We start from the raw sequence: 22,435 nt of genomic DNA on the forward strand, positions 1-22,435 counted from the left end.
AGTATCAAACATAAATTAGTCTTAATCAGTTGAAATGATATGAATTTAATGATCCCGTAATAATCAGGAGGATCATTTCTAGGGATGGAACGGTTTATGATGAAACCCCGACCCAGTCGGTTTTCTTCACTCGTTATGGGCGCCAACTCGTTTTGCAGCTCAGTTTGAAGCGAGTATGTAGCTCTGATTATATGCATGCCCAACCTGAGGCGAAGGATACAGCGGAACAGTTGTGGTGTGTTGTTTACATGACGAGCAGAGAAGACTGTTAGAGGGTGTAACAGTGGTGTTGTGTCAATCTGCTGTCATGGGGCAATTCAGATTAGATTTTCAGACTCCTCTGATGAGTTTTGTTAAAGACGAAAATTTTTGCGACTTTTCTGGAATTTGGTGTCTGACGCTAAAGCATGTTTTGATTGCCTGTGCTACTGTGAGCCCCTTAATTTGTAGTTGTTAACATATTTATGATGTTGTGTTTTACCTTTCTGTCATTTCCACGTTATTTCTCTGTCCTACAGAGTCCATGACAATAACATGCAAATGGATTATTATACCAATTAGACAGCAGCTTCATTTAGTGACTTTTAGTGAATTCTGGGACAGCCAATAGAGACTGTCCTTTCTGAGGAGCTGCCATGTTGAAACTAGCAATGTTTCACTCAGCTTTAATGATGTTTGAAATGTGAACCAGCCTCGTTCTTTTAGGTTTTCATGACTATACATGGTTAGGGATGGGTACCGAATTAGGTACTTTTATAGGTACCGACTGAATTCTGTCAAAGGTACCGAGTAACGATTCACGTAAAACCAAAAGGTTCTATGTTTAGGTACCTAAATGCATCCTTGTGACTGTGAGGAAGTGGAAGAGTAGGCAGTTTTCCATGCTAGACACGAACACAGCAGCGCAAGGTTACATATTGAAGAATAAATATATTCAATTGAAAAACTTTTATATTTTTTCATTTAAAAAATTGTATTTTTTATCACATAAACACAAAAAAGTACTGAAAATTGGTACCGTTGAGTACCAGTACCGATTGCCAAGTACCGGGCATAGGTACTGTATCATTTCAAATGTGAAAGGTACCCATCCCTATACATGGCATAACTGATTAAAAATAATCCGTTAATAAAGGTGTTAAAAACAACAACAATGTACACCGACTGAACTGAAAAACATGATCACAAAACTGTGGAACTGAACTGTGGATTCTGTGAACCGTTCCATCCCTTATTATTTCTCTGACCATAATCATACTTTCAAAATCTCTAATCCTTACAGCTGCTACTACGAGTGTGCTTGCTTGATTTCAAGTGACATGATAAGATTATGAATGATCTTAAGAAACACATTTGCCAATTTCAAACAAATATTAAATGGATGCATTTTGTAATTCTGGATAGAATATAATTCAGGAATTTTCTGAACTTTTACCCTGTGATGTAGTGACTTCTTTCTGGTCAGTGTCTTTGTAATGGACCCAAACCTTTTCCACATGGTAACCTTTTTTTTTTTTTGCCCTGGGTTTGACGTTGGTTTGCCCTTCGCGCTCCTGTCTGTGAGCCACCAAGGTGGTCATTCTGTGCTCTACAGGCTTGATGGTCATGTGACCAAAGACACATGCTACACACAGAATTACAAACTATCAGAGCAGCCGATGGGCAGACCCCAAACAACCAGAGTGGGGTTGAGGAGTTTAATAGAAACATGCACACTTAATTCGAAATTATGTAAATGGAGCAGCACTGGTACGAACACAGGTGTGGTGAAATAAAAAAGCATAGCATCAAACTAACAGTAGTAAAAAACACAATACAGCTTTTTTCATTTCAATAGCCCTTAGTTAAGAGAAATCTCTTATCTTAAAGCTTTAATCTAACCCAGGCATCGACTTTCTGTTACTCCACTAACAACTGAGAATTCAGCAGCCTCCATTCTTTCTGTTAAACTGACCGTCTCCACTGGGCTCAGTCCTTTATCCCGAGCTGACATTTAAACTGCTCTCACAGAACAGGATGATGTTATTTTTCCATTTTACTGCCACTACTTTCAGCTCCAACACTTCTGAGACATTTTCAGTAGTTGCCCTTGTAAGCACACAGCAGGAGATTGTTGTGTTAACATGTCAGGAAGACGATAGATTGGCTGAGGGTTACTTCCTGTTCTGGTGTCACCTGTATTTTGTCGCTGCCTCGCCCCATGATACTGGACGCAGGCCACAAGTCCAGAAAACCAAATAGAAAAAGTGAATAGCTCAAAGGTCATACAAGTAAAGACTGGATCTGATTATCTGTCATTATCAATATTTGTTTGTGATTAGTCGAGAGCAGACTAGAAGTGGCTTCATGACTTTTCTAATACTGCTGCTGTGAAATGTTAAAGGGGACATATCATGCTTGTTTCTCCTTTTCACTATGCCAGACTAGGATGCCTGTAAAGCATTTCTGCCCTCAGTACAAGTCATTTAGTTCCTTCATTACCCCACAATAGCGTTCTCAATATCCTCGTTTTAGGCCATTCTGAAGATCTCGTTGAAACGCTCCGTTTCCAGAATGACCTCCAGTAACCTCGCAACTTCACAGCCCTTTGTGCTCTGATTGGTCAGTTCTATCAGAGGGGCGGAAGGGGTACAGCCAGGGGGCGGTTTTTGCAGCATGGCAGTATTTACAAAATCGCCACATTGAATGATGCAGACCGAGCGAGTTTGCTGTTTGCCAAAACTTCACCGTAAGGCATTGATAGCACTAATAAAATGGCAGAGTGTAGGATACGTCCTTTTGTATTGGACCCCGAGTCAGACCCGGACGGTTCTGCAGCTTGGAGGAAGAAAATCCATACATGGAAATATAGGCAGACTTCACCAATAAACTAATTCTATAACAGGGCTCCATCCTGCTCCTTCACTTTTCTCTGTCTGTTTTATCCATCATGCTGAAAGTGTAGTCTAAAGATAACCTCTACCGTCAGTTCGTCACTATGTTATTACTGCAGCATTATTGTGGTCCAAGTTCACAGTGCATGTCAGAACAAGCATGCAAATATCATAGTCTCACAAGTATTAAGACGTCTGCTAAAACTACAGTGTTTTAACTGCTAATTCACCATGTAAAGCCGGGCTGCTCAGCAGAGCAGAGTCCCTGCATCCAGCACTCAGTCAGTCGGCTCTTGGTGGGTGTATCCCTCGGTGGCGGTTGTGTGACTAACTGACATCACAGAGGAGGAGCTGCTTTATCAGATTACTCCAATAAAAAGAAAGGATCCTCGTGTCGTCATTGAGGTCGAAATCTCGCGGCCAAATGGCAATGACCTATTTTCAGAGGCATCAAATCTCGTTCTAGGATATCAGAAAAAAAATACAATATCTCATTTTTTGAAAATTCAGGGGGTGAAAGGTCTTGTTTTCAACTTTATTATATTATATGTAAGTATTAAATCAGGGATCAGCATGATATGTCCCCTTTAACTTTCAACAACAGGCTTGTAAACATGGCTTACAGAGAACCAAACCACCAGCAAAGACCGACACTGGGCTGCCAACAGTTTATTTTCAGAAGTTAAATGGACTTCTAGTAAAAAAGGAGCATAATTTGCCTGAATATTTTGTACAGTGATTTTCGTCTATAATCTCTCTGGAAGATTTTAGATAGCAACACAATCTGTCTTTTTTCTTTCCCATCGTTTTTCCCTCCAACAATGCAAGGGTAAAAAGGTAAAGAGCTGCTCAATCAACTCTGACATCCGTACAGGCGAGTTTTACTCTCACATGATTAAAGAAGTGAGTTGGGGTGCAGGTCGTTGAGGTGTGTTAAACTTTTGTTTTTTAGGGATAAACCAAATAGTTTCAGCCTGAAAGGGCTCATTGTGTCTCTCTGAAATCTGCACAGTCAGGGTCAGTGGGCGGAGATGTATTAATCATCCTGTCCATGATTCATTATTGGAATCAGTGGCTTTGTTGTTGTTCTTGTCACCACTAACAGTTTGGAGCTATATGTTTGACCTTGCAGTATTTAGAGCAGCTGATAAATTTAAAGTGAAGTTTCTTCTCTGCCGTTTTTAATCACCACTCTCTGTGACCCTGCTCAGTTTTCGTCCTCACATTGTCAGGCTTTCACTTTTGGTTTGGACGAGTGTAAGACACGTCACAAAAGAATCTGCACAAGCCTGATAAGAGTTGTTGACATTTTATACTTCAGCTGGATTGACTTTCTGAGCTTTCTTGATGGAATATAACAAAATGCATTTGTTCCCTTCTTATGTCATTTATTCATTTATTTATTTATTTTTCCCCAGAGCATTGCACGTTTAAATTCAATACATTTGCCATTTTCAAGCAACTATTCATTACAATAAGTAAATATTACAGTTAAACTTGTCTTCTGGGTCAGACCAAACAGCACCCTTTCTGTTTTGTTTTCTCTTTCTGGTTTCCCCCATTCCTTCTATCAGTGTAGGTTTAATAAGTACAAATCTTGATATTAGTAGTATTTAGATAAAATAAAAATAGAACATGTTTCAAATTACAGAGATAAAAACAGATATAGAAGTCAATGAATAAAAATGAAACACAATGTTGATATCAATAGGCAAGTATTAGGTATACAAATATGTGTAATATATATATTTTTTAATTTAGCGATTAAAAAAAAGAAGTATAATATATAATATCAATTGAATGATAAAATAATAAAACACTATAAAAACTGAACTCAGAGTAATAATAAAACCAATATTTCTAATCATATAAGTAGTAGGTTATTAAATAAGGTAAAAAAAAAATAATAATGTATGTAAGTAAAAATTTGTTTTTTAACTAATAGGTGTAGTATTTATAGTTGCCAACTTAGTGACTTTCTTGACCTGTCTAGTGTTTAGTGACATATCTAGCGCCATTTCTGGAGTTTGGAGACAGTGACGTTAAAGCTTGTATTGATCCTACTCCACCCAATGAGCAGCGGGTGCCACTGTGGGCCCCTCCCCTGTCCAAAACACTCACAGGCAGACAAGTCCTCCTCACTCACAGCAGTCCCTCCCAGCTGCAGCCAGAGCAGGCAACTGCACACAAATGGTTTGCGCATGTGCTTTTCCCTTTTGAATCACTTTTACCTGTCCCAAGCCTGGACAAAGGAGAAGTTGTGAACTTGTGACACAAAGGAAATTAGAAACGGCAGAAGAAAATTCATTTATAGTTCTAATGACTGAATTCTGTACATGCTTTCTATCTGTCCTACGATGATAGCGCTCTCTCCTGCAGTATTCATGACAATACAGCAAATCAGGTGATGTTATTGAGCAACTTTTAATGGCATCTTAGATAACCAATAGCTACTTTCCTTACTGAGGAGTTGACAACACTACTATAGAAGAGGTGGAGGAAGGAAGTGATAAAAACTCCTTGAATTTACTTTTATTGTTATAGTCCTTACACATCACTGAACAATTGAACTATAGAACAGGTCAGAAAGCAGAAATATAGAAATATTGTAGGTGATAAAGAGCTCCCTGGTTACAGGTGTTATTAATTTTATGAAGTTTTAGTGCTGGTTTCTGTCAATATGTGTTTTACAGTAGCTCACCTACCTTTACAGTGACATATCCCCAGGTTCCTGAGAACCTGGTGTGGAAAATTTGGCAAAGTTGGGATACTTTTCTTAGCTGCTGCATCCAAATAAAGTGTTGTATTTATCCAGAGCAAGAGTTTCAGTGAGCATTTGGCTGTTTTGTTTCAAGGCCTGACATTATAACCGAAAGTGTAGTCATAACAATATGACTTATGCTGTATATCAATATAAGTACTCATTTCACTGTCAGTTTAAAGATTACCTTCATCATGATCAAAGTCCAAAGATACCAGGCTGTTCAGCAGGTCAGATCTAATCATTTTGACTGATGACTGGTTGGTTTTAGAACATGTTAACCCATCTTTGAAATAAATGTCAGACACTGATGATAAACACATTTGTTTAAGAAATACGTACTGATGTTTGCAAACAGAAAATTCAGGTTGTTGGGTGGGATTGACCTGCTCCAGCTCAACATTTACAGGCTTCATTACATGGTTACACAATCACATGCAGACACACACCAAGCTGCAAATTTTTAACATGTGCATAAAAACTCAGAACCATCTGAGTGTTGAACCATTTTCTGACAAAATTTACTACATTTTGCTCTGTTTGTATAAAGTGTTTGTGTGTGTCTCAGGATTTGTTCAACACTTCAACTTTGGTTTGTTTTAGTTTTGTCTTATCATAATTATTGCTTGTGTTCTGCACTAATATAGTCCATACATTTATTTGATGTGAAGCAGGATGCTTCAGTTGAAGCTGATGTGAGACTGAGCTCTTAATCATTTCTCATCCAACAACCACTTAAAGATCAGTTTGTTTCAAAGCTGCTCCATCTGATGACTCACTCTTCTGAAAACTGAAAGTTTGACACATGTTTCTATCTGTGTGTGACTTCAGGCCCAGCAGATGTTGTCAGCCTGTCAGGAGAAGATTGATGTGTCCAACACAGAGGGCTATGAACTCTTCATCACCCAGCTCAAAGAAGGCCTGAAGAATACCTCACATGAGACGGCAGCCAATCACAAAGTGGCCAAGGTGAGTCCGGCGGTCTGGTTTCCACGCATCCTGATGAATCCTCATTTAGCAGCAGTGTGAGGACGGTAAACCAGGGTTTAATATGACTATCAGTCATGACTTATGATCCAGCTTGTGGGGTGTCAGGAGAAAATAATGTGAGAGGAGCCAGTCAAGAAAATGAAGAATGTGGCACTGCTCCAGGGTTCATTCAGAGGACTTTAGAGTGATTCTCAGTGACAGGTGTTTTGTTCTTGCTCAGCGCTGCAACTTTTCCCACTGTGGAATAAGTGCAGCATTCATTATGGGTCAGGGTCTTACACTGAGGAGCCTCCCTGGTCCTAAAGCTGCTTAGAAAAGCTAATAAGCCAATAAGATAAACACCTTGATAATCCATTTTAATCTAGTGCACCATGTTGAATTGTGTTGAATTTTACTTGACTCTGAACTGCTGATTCCACTTATTTGAAGGCCCTGTGAGGACTTTATTAGTGGCTTTAAAATAGTTTAATTCATATATATTTGCTTGTATATTCCTTTCCACAATTTTGAATGAGATTATCTGTCCCTAAATCAGATATCTCTAAATACTTTTTCTCAGTATCCAACCAATCCAGTTATGGTACGTAGACCGTAACTTTCTTTGAAGACACTGTGTTGGCTGGCAAAGTTTTGGAGTGAGAAGTGAATAGATAAAGTGAGAAGCAAGAGCTGTGCTTTTTCTTAAAAAAAAAAAAGGATTTCTTGGGTTTGTTTTGTAGTAATGTTGGGCACTGTAGCTGGACTTTTAAAATAAAAAGAAGGTCAGAGCAGAAGAAAGCTAAACAGGAGAGTGATAGAGCACGAGCTAAAACACGGGTTAAACTGTTAGTGATAATGTTCACCCCAACCCATAGTCAGCAGTTATTCTGCAGTGGTCTGTTCAAACTTGAGAGTCTATCAGTAAAATGAAGAGTGAGGTTACGTTAGCTCTGATTGGTGAGGTTGGAGTTGGTAGGTGTTCATGGTCCTCTTACCCCTACAGCAGTGTTTTTGTGCAGCAGAAGCCCAGGGCGCTCGCATCAAACACCCCCTTCCTGCTCGTCTGCTGGTTTCCTCTGCATTCAGACGGGGCCAATTTTTACTTGACCAAAAACAAAAATAAACGGACTCCCACCGAAAAAATCTGATATCGGTCTGCATTCACGCTTTATTTAGAGAATTTTCAACACGTTACTTTCACACAAAAACGCCGCTAAATAAGGCTCTAGTTCTCATCGTGTCGTAAAACGGCGCTACCTCCGCTGCAGAGCCACAGCTGGCTACGAGGCGCTCGCTGCTTAGTGGATCAGTCCGTGCACGGGGCGTGCCAGATATAAACAAATGCAGGTAGTCTGCCAGGATGAAGAGACACGATGAGAACTAGAGCTTTATTTAGCGGTGTTTTTGTGTGAAAGTAACGCGCTGAAAATTCTCTAAATAAAGCGTGAATGCAGACCGATGTCAGAGTTTTTTGGTGGGAGTTCGTTTATTTATTTTTTTGTCAAGTAAAATATGGCCCCGTCTGAGTGCAGAGGAAACCGGCAGAGGAGCAGGGAGGAGGTGTTTGGTGCGAGCGCTCTGGGCTTCTGCTGCACAAAAACACTGCTGTAGGGGTAATTTCTGCCCTAAACCTTGTGATAGGACCCAACTTGTTCCATCCCGGAGTATCACTTAAAAGCTCTGTTTGTGTAAACAACTGAAAATGTGTTAATAACCATCTAGATTACAGAAAACATAATATCTATGTAATGTTATGTCCATTCTGTATTTTTGTTATTCACAGTTTTAAATAGAGATGTCTCTATGTAATGCACTGATTGTTATCAGCGCCAGATATGTCTATTTTTGGAGGATCGGATAGCATTGGATTTTGTTACATGATGAAGACCGATCTAGCACCGTCACGCTTTACAGCTGCTGTAAATCAAACCACGTTGCAAACATGTCCACTGTGTGGGACTACCTCTCTTGGAAAGCAATGATACTAAAACAGCCTCTTGCAACATTTGTAAAGTGAGTGTTCCTCTAGGAGGTACCAACAGGGCTCACTTCAATACAACCAATATGATGCGTCATGTACAACCAAATCACACAAAGGAGTACAGGATTGATCAGAGAAAGGTTTTGGATTGGTATTGGATCAGTATTGGATTGGTATTGGAAGTCAAAAAATCTTAATCGGGTCATCTCTAGTTTCAAATTTACAAAATACTTTTTGATCCTAAATAAGAGTTTTTCTTGTGACTTTTTCTAAACATCTTACTTCCCCTTTCCTTCCCTCAGTGGGCGACGGTGACCTTCCATCTTCCCCACCATGTGCTGAAGCTGGTGGCCAGTGCCATCGTCAACGAGCTGAAGAAGATCAACCAGAACGTAGCTGCCTTGTCTGTGGCCTCATCCATCATGGACAGGCTCTCCTACCTCTTGTCAAGCGCCAGGCCTGAGCTTGGGGTGGGACCTGGCCGCTCTGTAGATAGGTGAGTAAGCAGGAGAACTGAGAGCTCTGGCTCCTACACAAAGCGTTTAGTCAGGCAGCCTCTCAGTGTGGAGGCATTTAAACAACATGCACTTCTTAAGGATTTATGAATGTGTGATATATGACCACCATGTGTTGTTCTCTGCAGATCTTTGATGTACAGTGAGGCCAACAGAAGGGAGACGTTCACATCGTGGCCACATGCTGGGTACAGGTGGGCTCAGCCTGATCCAATGGCTCAAGCAGGGTTTTACCATCAGGTAGGTTTTGAGAGAACTCAGAAAACACACGTCTAAAGGTCTATTACAGTCAACAACACTTTAGCAGTGTTGGCATACTAAGGGACATTTATTTTACATGAGATGTATCAGTCTTGGCAATATTAATTTTTCTGTTTTCTCCACAGCCTGCATCAACAGGGGACGACAGAGCTATGTGTTTCACCTGCAGCGTGTGCCTGGTCTGTTGGGAACCCACAGATGAGCCATGGTCAGTTCAGATCATTGATTATTCAAACTTCAAAGTACTGCTTCATACTGCTGATAACAGACGTTTCTGTTCCCCTGCCCCCTCCAGGTCTGAACACGAGCGACATTCTCCCAACTGTCCGTTTGTAAAGGGTGAGCACACCCAGAATGTGCCACTGTCCGTGACACTGGCGACCAGTCCTGCCCAGTTCCCCAACAGCCCAGACAGTTCAGATAAGATCGCCTGCTATGGTTTTGGCAGCTGCCCGCAGTTCCTAGCTGCTGCCACAAGGAGGGGCAAGATCTGCATCTGGGATGTCTCCAAAATGATGAAGGTCAGACACTCAGATTTAAAGTTGAAGACTAAATATCTTATGTTTTATGTTTCATTTTCAAAGGTGCTGCAATTGTTGACTAAGCACTTTGTGGTTTGTGTCTCCTACAGGTGCACCTAAAGTTTGATATCAACCCGTATGACCCGGCCATCCTGAGGCAGCTGATCCTGTGTGGGGGGGTGCAGAGCCAGCAAACGCTGACAGAGTCTCGGAGACCAACTCTGGCTTGGCTTGAAGAGTCATCCTCCTGCTCAGACCTGCCCAAGCTAGAGGGAGACAGGTGAAAATCACACAAGAGAAAAATGCCTTCACATCCTTTCTGTGGCAACATCTGAACCGTTGTGTATGACATGAAGGATATTAAGTAGATACTTAGGGGCACTTAAAGATACCAAAAAATCTGATCAGATATCACTCCTGTGCTTTGGTTTGATTAGATTGAATCAGATTTTGTAATGCATCTTTATTTTTTCTTTGTTTACGTCCCGTGTTTTTGTTTTGTTTTCAAAAGCACCATTTATAAAGCTTTACTTACTGACACCTCTGTACAACCCTGCTTGGTGACAAATATCATTCCATGCAGCAAAAGTGTGTGCTTCATCTGCCCTCAACCTGCTACAGTCTTTAAATATAAGTTTCTGATTCAGTTCGTTAGTCCATTTCAGCTTAACATGCCACAGTGATTCCACTCGAAGAACGTTTGAATGTTTGGAAAGTGTTGTTCCATACGATGACTCAGTCACTGTCCTCGTTTCTCTGTAGCATTATTGTGTCAGTGAGTGAGTCACCGCTTACAGTTTGTGTTTATGTTGGTCATGTTTTTTGAACACTTTTTTCTCTTTCCAGCGATGACCAGTTGGAGGATTCCGACAGTGATGAGCATTCCCGATCAGAGTCAGTGACAGGTAAGAGCAGTATTAGAGCAGAGTTATCATCTTCATCCTCGCTAAGCTCTTAAGTCTCCCTCATCAGACAGAAACACCCTCTCCTTTCACTTCTGCTCCAGGCCAGCAGTCCCAGTGGGAGAGCATGGACGTAAACCTCGGGGTGACGGCGCTGAGTGTTCTTCAGCAGCCAGAGAAGCTCCAGTGGGAGGTGGTGGCCAGTGTGCTGGAGGACACGGTGAAGGACCTGGAGGAGCTGGGGGCCAACCCCCCACTGAACCAAGCAAAGGCTCACAGTCAGGCCAAAGCAAAGGACAAGGTCCCTGACCACCACAACATTCCCTTCCCCTGCCTCCTGGCTGGAGGCCTGCTCAGCTACCGCTCACCATCCAGCACCCCCATGGCTGGCCCCCCACCCCCAGCTATGGCTTCAGCACGCAGGACCACAGATGGTCCCCTTAGAACTCATGGCCCTGAGCCCTTCCACCCCGGCCCCCTACAAGACCAGGGTCCCATGGAGATAGAGACCTGCAGCCCCCAGACTGCAGCCCAGGAGCAGGGTTTCTCTAACCTCACAGGTTCCCACCCTCCCAGCCCCTCCTCTCTGCCAGCTGTGCGCAGGACTATACCCGTACTGTTGTTGTACAGCATCAGGGAGGTGGATGATAAGTCCTCAGGGCAGGTGTTTGCTCAGATGAACAACCTCATGAGCAAGGGGCTCCATGAGGAGGGCTTCACTGTGCCACAGATCATAGAGATGGAGTTTGACACACACGAGCAGCTTCTTCTTCAGGATCCTCCCATCACCTACATCCAGCAGTTTGCTGATGCTACTACTAATCTTGCAGGGTTGGACGGTCATGCAGACAAATGGAGCACTCTCTCTGCCCCACCTCGTCCTGGAGCTCTGGTGCAGTGCTTGAGGCTGCCCAAACAGCTTGAAGAGGAGAACCTGTACGTAGACTCCATAACACCGTGCTGGGACGGTGTGCACCTTCTGGTGGGCCTGCAGCCCTGTGGCTCTGAATCCCTCAGTGCCACAAACCAAGTGGAAGCTCTCAACAATCTGAACCGCCTGCACTCTGCCCTGTGCAGCCAGCGCAAAGGAGACTCCCTGCATCCAGTGGCCAATGGGGTGGAAGGACACCACCCAGGGGGGTCACCACCTCAGACACCTCTCATCCTGCCCCCAGGAGACCAGCAGCAGAGGTCGCCCAGCGGGGGGAGTGGAGGCTATCTTGCACTCTACAAACTGAACTACTCTACTCGTATAGTCACCTTGGATGAGGAGCCAATCAAGGTGCAGCAGATCTGGGACCCTTCTGATGCAATCACCTCTCTGATTTTGCTTCCTCCAGATGTACTGGACAGCAGGGAGGATGACGGAGAGGAGACCTCTGAGGAGACTCTCCCCTCTGTGTCAAAAAATGGCTCATCTGGGTTCGGACTGGGCCCGGGGAGCTCTGCTGTTTCTGGAACTGGGACTGCATGTGGAGCAGCAACAACCAGCAGCAGCAGCAGCGCTACGCTCACCAGCCCCTCCACTTCTGGCTTGGGCCACAAAGAGGGCAAACGGTTAGAGGTAACAGGTTTAGGCCATCTGGTGGTGACCACAAGGGCTGGGTACATTATGATTCTGGACCTGTCCACGCTGGAGGTCCTGGCTAAGGTGGAGCCACCTAAAAAGGAGGGATCTGCAGATGAGACGGACCCCTTTGTCTCAGTAACTTATTGCTCTGGGACTGACCGCCTTTGTGCCTGCACCAAGGGTGAGTTTTTCCTGACGTCAGCACTGCTGCTGGGCTTTATCATTATTATGTATTATTTCACAAAGGTTCTCAGAAATATTTGTGCCAAAGTCACATCAATACAGATGATGTGACGGTGTTCTTATCAGTATTTCATGTCCACATGCTGCTTGAATGTTGTGCTAAAGGTACATGCCAAGACTCTTTAGTACAAATGTCTGGTCTCTACATGTCAGCAAGTGACACCTGACCTCACTCTGCTCATTTTAGAAAAGTTTCCCCCGGAGAGAAAATCAGTAAGACCAGCTCCTAAGTTTGATATTAATGATTAAGTTTAGAAAAACAGAAAACTTACATGTGAAAACACTGAAAAAACAGTGGTTAGTCAGTCAGGCAGTGAATATCTGCACTGTAAAAGTTTCCAAACGGCTAATGGGCTAATTTTTTGTAAAAGTTATTTTTTCAGACCTTTGGTCAAATAGGACAAGACAGTGGATAGAGCAGAAATAAGGCGAGAGTGGGGGGGCATCCTCACAGCAAAAAACTAAAATCTTATCAAGTGTTTTTGTCTTATTTTCAGTAATAAAATGTCTTTTTTACTTAATATGAGCCATATTCAACAGACCAGTTCAGAAAAGTATCTTGTTTCAAGTTATTAAAGACAAAATGAGGTCTAAACTGCCTGTAACCGGTGAACAAATCTGCCAGTGGAGTAAGATAAATGTGCTTGTATTCAAACATTATTCTAATTTTTTCACATTTCTCTTACTCCACTGGCAGATTTCTTCACTTGTTACAGGCAGTTTAGACTTAACTTGAAATAAGACATTTTTCTGGACTGGTCAGGTAAAAGGGGCTCAAATCAAATCTAAAAAGACATTTTTTTTTTTACAAAAAACAAGAGAAAAACAGTGTAGGCAAGAGGCTGAAGGCCTGCTTGAGCACTTCACTTATTGGGTGCAACCTAAACTTCTAAAGCAGGGGCCAGCAACTGGCTGAATGTGGTCACGGCCTAGTCCCAGACACCATCCTATGAGCACCTTGACTTGTCATCAAAAAATACGAGGGGATTTTAAATTTGACGAGATTCTTTTATTTTCACCGATGCAGCTTTCAAAGTGTTTACAGAAATAGTTGATCAGTGCTGGAAACACAGAGACTAATTACAGTCGAGTCAAACCATCCCACGTGATGCTGCTCAGTCAGTGAAGTCTCTGCTTTCCAGGCTTTGAATATTGCCTCTCTACATGCAGCCAAAAGAAGCGAGGGTTAGGTTAAAAGATGATAGAGAAAGAAAAGTAAAGAAATAAATAAGGAGAAAGTGGGCCAGGGTAAGGGAGAGAATAACATTCACAAATGTTGCAGTCTGTGAAAAGAAAAGTGGATCGACTTCATTCATGTTCATTCTTCCCTCTGTGAGCACAAAATCACTGTCCCATGCTCAGAGATCATGGACTGTTAAAAAAACTATTCATATTTATGTAATCTTTATTTACTCTTTATTTACTCTTATTTCTAAACATGGCCTGTCTTAAACCTGAGGATCTTTCACATGAACTGTCACTCTGTCTGTTTCTGTTAACCCAGAGATTCTGTGGCCCACAGATTCTTCTGTAAAGCTTTATACAGATCTGCATCAGGCTTCGATCTTAAGGGATCTTGAGTGGAAAATCTTATATTCTATCTCTCATTTAGTCATTCTCAGCTCTGACAAATCAGTACCCAAAAGCACCCTGGACTTAAATCAATAAGTTGTAATGTCAGATGTGCTTTACAGGTCATGTTTTCTTCATGAAGTGTATTTTGTTTATCCTGACTGTGTGCAGGGGGAAATAGTCCGGAGTCTAAAAGAAACCAGTTGAGTATTGAGGAAAAAGTGAACTGTATTGTTGGTGTTAATTATGTTTCTTCTCTTCTTGGCAGGTGGAGAACTTCATTTCCTTCAAATTGGAGGTGTGTGTGACGATATAGATGATGGAGATATGTTTATTGATGGCCCCTTTTCTAAAGGGGCCGAACTGCTGCTTGAGGGGGCCAAGCCCTCCTCCAACCCCTCTAGTCCTGGGATCACAGGTAAATCCGCTGTTTCCTGTTTCATTTCAGTGTCCATCTCTCTGCGAGGCCAGTCTCCTGATCTCCTCCTCTCTGTTTTTTGTTGTTTAGGAGTGGACCTCCTGGTGGATCAGCCGCTGACCATAGAGAGCCTGATGTCGCTGGTGGAGCTGACACGTTTTGAGACACTGACCCCCCGCTTCTCAGCCACAGTGCCACCATGCTGGGTGGAGGTACAGCAAGAGCAGCAGCAGCGGCGGCACCCACAGCACCTTCACCAACAGCACCACGGAGATGCAGCCCAGCACACCCGCACCTGGAAGCTCCAGAGTGACAGGTTGGTTTATTCCTCTGGTCAGTAGTTAGATCCAGTGTCATAAATATGATCAGTCAAATATGATTTAAATTTAGCAGATGACCTCTGCTCAGTAATCTAGAAGTAGATATTTTTTCAACTTTAAGATATCAGATGTATTGGGTAAGGATCCTGTTTTTAATTTAAGGATCAGTGACTCATAAATAGGAGCATAGTCTCCTATAAGAGTTATGGAAACAGTTCCAAGTCCGGTGAACTCCCTGTGGATGGTTATCCTGAGGAACCTTCACTTGAATGTTTATAAGTTATGCCTTCGGTATCGACTCATGCAGACTGCTGTAGTCAAGTGTTTGTGTGATCCATCTGCAGCTCCAGCTGGGACGAGCACGTGTTTGAGCTGGTGTTGCCCAAGGCCTGCATGGTGGGCCACGTGGACTTCAAGTTTGTCCTGAACGCCAACATCCTGAACGTTAACATTCCTCAGATCCAGGTCACCCTACTGAAGAACAAAGCACCCGGGCTGGGCAAAGTCAGTGGTGAGTACACAGCTTTGAGACTCATTTTAGAGCTGCTTTGTGTTTGAGGATGCTGCTTTGTTGGACGATGTCATTTTGTCCTTCACATGTCTCTAAAAAGGATTTGGGACTTTGTAAACATGGGGCCTTTATCTGTTTGAGTGATTGGTTGTCATGTGTTGAACAGAGACTGCAGTGGACAGACAGATTTCATTCCCCCTCTCCAACGTCCTCCATGCCAATGGGGAGAGAAACGGCCAGCCTCTTCTGCACGAATTCTCAGAGGACATCCAGTTCATGGACATAGAGGACACGTCAGGTAAAGATTATTCTCAGTTTAGAGCAGCTTAAGGCTCAGAAACCCAAAGTTTCATTCATCCTCCAAAAAGCTGTTTTTAAGTCATAAAATGTAATGTCTCTATCAAGGCTGATTTAAGCTTGACGCGTCCATGCAGCTTCATGTTGACGAATGATTTCAATTTCCACATATGTCCCCTCGCGCGGCCCCTTTTATGCAGAAATTTTCTGCACTGTGCACACTCAAAAATTTCTAAACTGCCTGACAGAGACACGCAGACAAGATGGCGGAAGAATGGGATCTCCAAGTGGTCAAAGTGCAGAAATACAGGCATCTGTATGACTCTTTACACAGAGTTCACCATGATAACCAAGTGGTAAATAATTCATGCCATGAAATTCCAGCCACTCTCGGCTAGAGATGGGTACCGAATGGGTACTTGTATAGGTACTGACCGAGTTCTGTCAAAAGGTGTAAGGTCAAATCAAAAGGTACCATGTTTAGGCACCTAAATGCATCCTTGTGACTGTGAGGAAGTGGAAGAGTAGGCGATTTGCCATGTTGGACATGAACACAGCATTACAAGATTATATATTGATGAATAAGTATGTTCAAAGAAAATAATTCACATTTTATTATTAAACAAATTTATATTTTTTACCACACAAACACACAAAAGTACCAAAAATTGGTACGGTTAAGTACCGATACCAATTACCAGGTACCGGGTATCGGTACCACATCGTTTTAAATATGAAAGGTACCCATCCCTACTCTCGACAGAGAAAAGAAATCGGTTGAAAGAACCTGGAAACATCTCCGGGACAGAGATTAAATGTGTTGAAAACAAAGACTGCATAAAACATGGATGTAGTCTCCCCACAGTCACCCATCTGTTTCTGAAACATCGAATGAAACATATTGGCTATCGCGGCAGTATCGATAGTGGCAAGGGTTTCGTGTGCAGCTATAGGGCACCTGTCGGTCACGTGACCTGAGCTGTGCCTCTGATTGGGCGAGCCTGCGATCTCAACATCTTAACATCCTCTGAACGGACGAGTTTGAAAAAAATTCACCCCCTGTACAGTGTGTGCTGATAGTGAAATTAACGATTCAGACAGGAGACGTTTTTTGAACCAGTCTGTAAATAGGTTAATTTCTGCTTTGAAAATGGCTTTTTTTTGGCTTGGTGTGTATGTGACTTCCTGTACTCCTGGGGCCAGCCTCAAGCAGACACTTGAGAAACAGCAGATTTTAGTGCTTCTGCATTGTCTCCTATTCTTAGACCAGAGGTTGCCACTTGGTTGTAAACAAAGGCAAACTTTTTCGACTGTTGGGTGATACTCTGGTAGACGTACATTTGTGATACACCGCTCCCTGCAGTTCGGGAATGGACATTAATAGATGCCATGCAGGTCGTTAAAAAGCATAAAAACCTCACGCGTTCTCTCGCGCGGATCCAAAAGTCATGTTCGTGCAGAAAGCATAACACAGCCTTTAGTGTCCAGTGTCCATGTATAAAACAAGCTTGGAAGCTTGAAGAAAATAGATTTTGCTTCAGTGTCTGCAATGGTTAATTGGAGAGGTTTTGTTTCAGTTTTAACTTGACAACTTGACAATTTTTGCACCAGTGCAAAACCTATTCCTGTGAATTTACTGTAATGCCATAAATATAACATGCACCTTTGCTAATTTGGTTAACAGCTGTTGTGTAATGCCTGTTAACACATATCGTTACAAAAGAAGATCAAGAGCAGTTCTTATGTGATAACATGACACATCTGATTTGATCAACCTTTTTTGTTTTTAAATATTTGCATCTATTAAACTTTATGGATTTTCAGCTTCTCATCCAGTTGGCACCACTGGTCAAGAAGGAATGTTAAACCCTTTCAGCTGCCTGTCTTTTTCCTCCACCATGAGTAAAATAGTGTTCCCTGTGTTTGCTGTAGGCTCCATGCTGTGTCCATTCTTAGAGGACCACAAGGAAGACATCCTGTGTGGTCCAGTGTGGCTGGCCAGTGGGCTGGATCTCTCTGGTCATGCAGGCATGCTCAGCCTCACCAGCCCCAAGCTGGTCAAAGGTAACAGGCTAATCTGATGTTTTAGCTTTTTAACTCACTCATCCCTGACAGTGACGCAGGTTTCAAGTGTTCAGTGCATTTCCCAGCCGTCAACTGTTCCTCCTTCTGCTGCAGGCATGGCAGGAGGGAAGTACCGCTCCTTCCTGGTTCACATCAAAGCGGTGAGCGACAGGAGCATGGAGGAGAGTCCCCGGCCTGTGTTAAGAATGCCCAGTGCCAAACCCCAGGGCACCAAAGCCCACTCACTGTCTACACTGCTGCAACGGGCCCAGGCCTCCAAGGTGCAGATCCCTGCTCTGATCCTTTCTGCTCTGAAGAGAATCCCCAAGTCATACCTGAAATAATTCCCTCTTTGTTGCTCATCATCTCATATCTGGTGCCTTATTTGTGTGTTTGAGCAGGAGAAGGTCTCTTCAGTGAAAACGGAGAGCCCGGCGCCCTCAAAGAAAGTAGAAAACTTGCGAGGCTGCGACCTGCTGCAGGAAGTTTCAGTCACAATCAGAAGGTTTAAGAAGACATCGATTCCCAAAGAAAGGTCAGAGCTCTTATTTTGAAAACTTTGTTACCACCGTGATTGTGAACAGAAAGCAGAGAGTGTGTGTATTTCATGGTTTTTGAAGTATTTTGTCCTCTTCTTTTCAGGGTCCAACGCTGTGCTATGCTGCAGTTTCTGGACTTCCACGAGAAGCTGCTGGATGCGCTGTGTCGGAGGACTGAGGGCAGCGCAGCCACTGAGCATGCCCAGAGCCTCATCCTGGACATCTTGTGCTGGTTGGCTGGGGTTTTCTCAAATGGACCTTGCAGGTAGGGCAAACAAGACATCATCATTGCATCCCTGTTCACAGCCTTTTCAACTACCTTTAAAAGACGACTGGATTAATGTGTTGTCTTTTGTTTTTAGTTTGAGAGAAGGAAAGGAGGGCCTGCTTGCGAAAACCAGAACGCGGCTAACAGAAATTGTGCGGATGTGTTTCTTTGAGGCTGGCAGAAGCATCGCTCACAAGTGTGCCCGCTTTCTAGCACTTTGTATTGGGTAAGAAACACAAACCTGGAGTTTCCTTTAAACCAAACATGAAGGTTACATTCCCATTATGGGAAAACAACATTTTTATGGCTTCTGATTTTTTGTTGAATCGAGTTAATGATTAGCGTATTGTTCTTTTTGCAGCAATGGTAAAGGGGACCCAAGTCAACAGGGTTTTGGTATGAGTCTGCTGAAGGCTCTGCTGGACAATATGCCTTACCTACCTGCAGCAGCAACAGGTGGTAAGTGACTGAAATGAAAAGCAAACATCACCTTTCTGTTATCTAACATGACCTGCCAGCCTCTTGAGTTTTACTCCTCTATGTTCTGCTTTCAGGCTCAGTATTCTGGTACTTTGTGTTGCTGAACTACGTAAAGGAAGAGGACCTGGCAGGCTGCAGCACCGCCTGCGCTTCCCTGCTTACCGCCATCTCTCGGCAGCTGCAGGACCGTCTCACCCCGCTGGAGGCACTTCTGCAGACCAGGTATATTTAAGAATAGCTCACTAATACCAACACTCACCTGTGCTGCACGGCATCGTCTCATCCCCTCAATGTTTGTGCACTGACCTGCAGGTACGGCCTGTATAGTTCTCCGTTTGACCCTGTGCTCTTTGACCTGGAGGTCAGCGGTTCCTCCTGTAAGAATGCCTTCAACAGCAGCATCGGAGTTCAGTCAGACGAGATCGACCTCTCTGACATCCTCTCAGGTATAAACTGTGTGTTGCGCTCACACTTAAGATTTTATTTAAACAGCATTAAATATGATCAGTTGAGGATCTTCAAGTAACGGAAGCTTGGTTCTTTACACTGTTGTGTGTGTGTGTGTGTGTGTGTGTGTGTGTGTGTGTGTGTGTGTGTGTGTGTGTGTGTGTGTGTGTGTGTGTGTTTAACACTCTATGTCCTGCAGGGAATGGCAAAGTGAGCAGCTGTGCAGCAGCAGAGGGCAGCTTTACAGCTTTAACCGGACTCCTGGAGGTGGAGCCTTTGCACTTTACTTGTATCTCCACCAGCGATGGCACACGGGTGGAACGAGACGACGCCAGCATGTTCACTGGTCAGGCATTTCAGGGTTTCTTTGTCTTCTTCTTTAGCCTTTGAGTCTTCTTGAGCATTTTCTAAATTCCTCCTCCTGTCCTCAGTGAGCACATTCGGTGTGACGCCGACAATGGGTAACCTGTCGACAGGGACGGTGGGGGAAGCTTCCACAGCTCTCAGCTCTGCAGCTCAGGTGGCGCTCCAGTCTCTGTCCCATGCCATGGTGTCTGCAGAGCAGCAGCTGCAGGTCCTGCAGGAGAAACAACAGCAGCTACTGAAGCTACAGCAACAGGTCAAAACCAAAGTCACAACAGACAAATCCAGAATTACACGATGTTTTAGAAACATGGAGAAGCAGAGAATTTGTTTACTGAATTAAAGCTTTTTTTTCTGAACAGAAGGCCAAGCTTGAAGCCAAACTGCATCAGACCACCTCTGCTGCTGCCGCCGCCTCAGGAGTGGGGCCCATCCACAACTCTGTGCCTTCCAACCCCTCCTCCGCTCCCGGCTTCTTCATTCACCCCTCTGACGTCATCCCCCCAACGCCTAAAACCACACCCCTCTTTATGACCCCTCCTCTCACGCCGCCCAACGAGGCGGTGTCGGCGGCCTTCAGTGCCGAGCTGGCTCACCTGTTTCCGGGCTCCATGATGGACCCTGGGCCTGTCAACCTGGCCGCACACAAGAACACACAGAAGAGCAAACCAGTGAGTAACACACAGTCACCAAATCTCTGCCACAGTTTCTTATGGTCTCCAGATTTCTATCAAAATTAGAAAAAACTCAAAAGACAAACCAGTTTTTACTCCACAAAGCTTTTATTTTGAAGGTTTTACATGGTTTGTTTTCTCTGCAGAGCCCCATGGGCAGTGGTCTGGCTTTGGCTATTTCCCAGGCATCTCACTTCCTGCAGCCTCCTCCACACCAATCAATCATCATAGAGAGGATGCACTCTGGTATGTCATCACTTCTGTCTTGTGAAAACTTTGCTTCTAACACTTTGGCGTCTTGCCTTTATTAGACAGGAAAGCTGTAGGAATAGATGAAGTGAGTGAGGTAGACTTGGATCAGAGATTGAGGTGCAGAATCCATCTTGCCATCAAGGTCTCAAAGGGAAAAACTAGGGCTGTCATTTTAACGCGTTGATTAGATTAATTAAATACACCGTAAATTAACACGTTGTAAAAATTAACGCAGATTAATCTGGATCCCAAACCCAGGGGGGGGGGAGAATCAAAGACGCACTTATTTTCAAATGTCTGGCATTTATAAACAGTTTGTCCTATTCAAAAGCTGCAAAAAAAGTGGTGTTCTCGTCAGATTCTCAAATTTCCGACGGTCCCTGAATGTGTCACACATGTCGTCAGCAACATGCTTTAAACCGAGGGGAAGCGAGAGTGACTTTTGTGAGACTACCGTCCACATGTCGTTTATTCACACGTCCTTTTTGAAAATCTGCAGAAAATCAACCGTTTGCTTCAGCTCAATTCTGTAAAAAACAGATAATTCCACACTCTTTGCTGAATAAAACAAGCCCTGGATGATCAATATTTGTCTTGTATTTAAATCTGAAAAATTCTTTGAAAATTTTCATTCCATCTTCCTGGTGTCATGTTTCAGCTTGGGGCTGCTCTTCATGTCGACGATCTGTCAAGACCCAAATAATATTGTTTTCTATGACCATGTAAATACCAAAACCTTAAGCAGATATGAGATTAAAATGCGATTAATTAGATTAATTAATTACAAATCCTGTAATTAATTAGATTAATTTTTTTAATCGCCTGACAGCACTAGGAAAAACTTAATGTTTAAAACAGCTCAAAGATTGTAGAAATGTAATTTACCTTCACTTGTTTGTCAGGAGGTTACATCTGTTATGATTTGTGAGGTCTGAATAATCCTGAAAAATCAAACAGTTTTTTACCAAATAAGCACTGCCTCCTCTTCCCTTTCCCTCAGGAGCTCGCCGCTTTGTCACGCTGGACTTCGGCCGTCCCGTGCTGCTGACTGACGCCTTGATTCCAACGTGTGGAGACCTGGCCTCCTTGTCCATCGATATCTGGACGCTGGGGGAGGAAGTGGATGGCCGCAGGCTGGTGGTGGCAACTGACATCAGCACCCACTCCCTCATCCTGCACGACCTGCTGCCACCACCCGTCTGCAGGTTCATGAAGGTCAGTGTTTTGTCTAAAGTGGTCTATTTTTCAGTGTTTAGTGTTTGTCAGTCTCCCCTGATGATTTGTTTCCTCTGTTAGAAACCTCTTTTTTCTTTCTTTCTTTCTTAGATCACTGTGATTGGGCGCTACGGCAGCACCAATGCTCGGGCAAAGATCCCACTGGGATTCTACTATGGCCACACTTACATCCTCCCATGGGAGAGTGAGCTGAAGTTGATGCATGATCCTCTGAGAGGAGAGAGTGACGCAGCCAGTCAGCCTGATGTGGATCAGCACCTGACCATGATGGTGGCGCTGCAGGAGGACATCCAATGCAGGTAAAGCTTGATGCACATGAAATGATGCAGTCAGTCTTTCTCCTTGGACACTTTTTCCATCTGAGTGCTGATATCATACACTGTGAGTATTAAAGCAGT

The 22,435-nt window shown here is 43.5% G+C and overlaps 1 protein-coding gene across 7 annotated transcripts in view; it reads left to right on the forward strand.

The window, feature by feature from the left end:
- Positions 1 to 22,435, forward strand: part of birc6 (baculoviral IAP repeat containing 6) — a 164,058-nt gene that overhangs the window by 8,110 nt on the left and 133,513 nt on the right. For all 7 annotated transcript variants that reach the window (XM_074676300.1, XM_074676302.1, XM_074676305.1 and 4 more), the window contains exons 3-28: positions 6,466 to 6,603; positions 8,887 to 9,080; positions 9,228 to 9,339; positions 9,486 to 9,568; positions 9,656 to 9,881; positions 9,992 to 10,161; positions 10,728 to 10,786; positions 10,888 to 12,534; positions 14,437 to 14,586; positions 14,677 to 14,902; positions 15,251 to 15,417; positions 15,584 to 15,715; positions 17,647 to 17,778; positions 17,893 to 18,059; positions 18,180 to 18,313; positions 18,421 to 18,582; positions 18,680 to 18,811; positions 18,947 to 19,044; positions 19,140 to 19,287; positions 19,378 to 19,511; positions 19,712 to 19,858; positions 19,944 to 20,131; positions 20,238 to 20,546; positions 20,696 to 20,795; positions 21,802 to 22,016; positions 22,128 to 22,336. In XM_074676300.1, the coding sequence (XP_074532401.1) occupies positions 6,466 to 6,603; positions 8,887 to 9,080; positions 9,228 to 9,339; positions 9,486 to 9,568; positions 9,656 to 9,881; positions 9,992 to 10,161; positions 10,728 to 10,786; positions 10,888 to 12,534; positions 14,437 to 14,586; positions 14,677 to 14,902; positions 15,251 to 15,417; positions 15,584 to 15,715; positions 17,647 to 17,778; positions 17,893 to 18,059; positions 18,180 to 18,313; positions 18,421 to 18,582; positions 18,680 to 18,811; positions 18,947 to 19,044; positions 19,140 to 19,287; positions 19,378 to 19,511; positions 19,712 to 19,858; positions 19,944 to 20,131; positions 20,238 to 20,546; positions 20,696 to 20,795; positions 21,802 to 22,016; positions 22,128 to 22,336 (5,579 nt within the window). The remainder of the gene's footprint in view (positions 1 to 6,465; positions 6,604 to 8,886; positions 9,081 to 9,227; positions 9,340 to 9,485; positions 9,569 to 9,655; positions 9,882 to 9,991; positions 10,162 to 10,727; positions 10,787 to 10,887; positions 12,535 to 14,436; positions 14,587 to 14,676; positions 14,903 to 15,250; positions 15,418 to 15,583; positions 15,716 to 17,646; positions 17,779 to 17,892; positions 18,060 to 18,179; positions 18,314 to 18,420; positions 18,583 to 18,679; positions 18,812 to 18,946; positions 19,045 to 19,139; positions 19,288 to 19,377; positions 19,512 to 19,711; positions 19,859 to 19,943; positions 20,132 to 20,237; positions 20,547 to 20,695; positions 20,796 to 21,801; positions 22,017 to 22,127; positions 22,337 to 22,435) is intronic.

Source organism: Halichoeres trimaculatus, unplaced genomic scaffold, assembly GCF_033239565.1.
Source record: "Halichoeres trimaculatus isolate MK-OKI-2021-1 unplaced genomic scaffold, fHalTri1.1 fHalTri1_scaffold_8, whole genome shotgun sequence".
Lineage (NCBI taxonomy): Eukaryota > Metazoa > Chordata > Actinopteri > Labriformes > Labridae > Halichoeres > Halichoeres trimaculatus.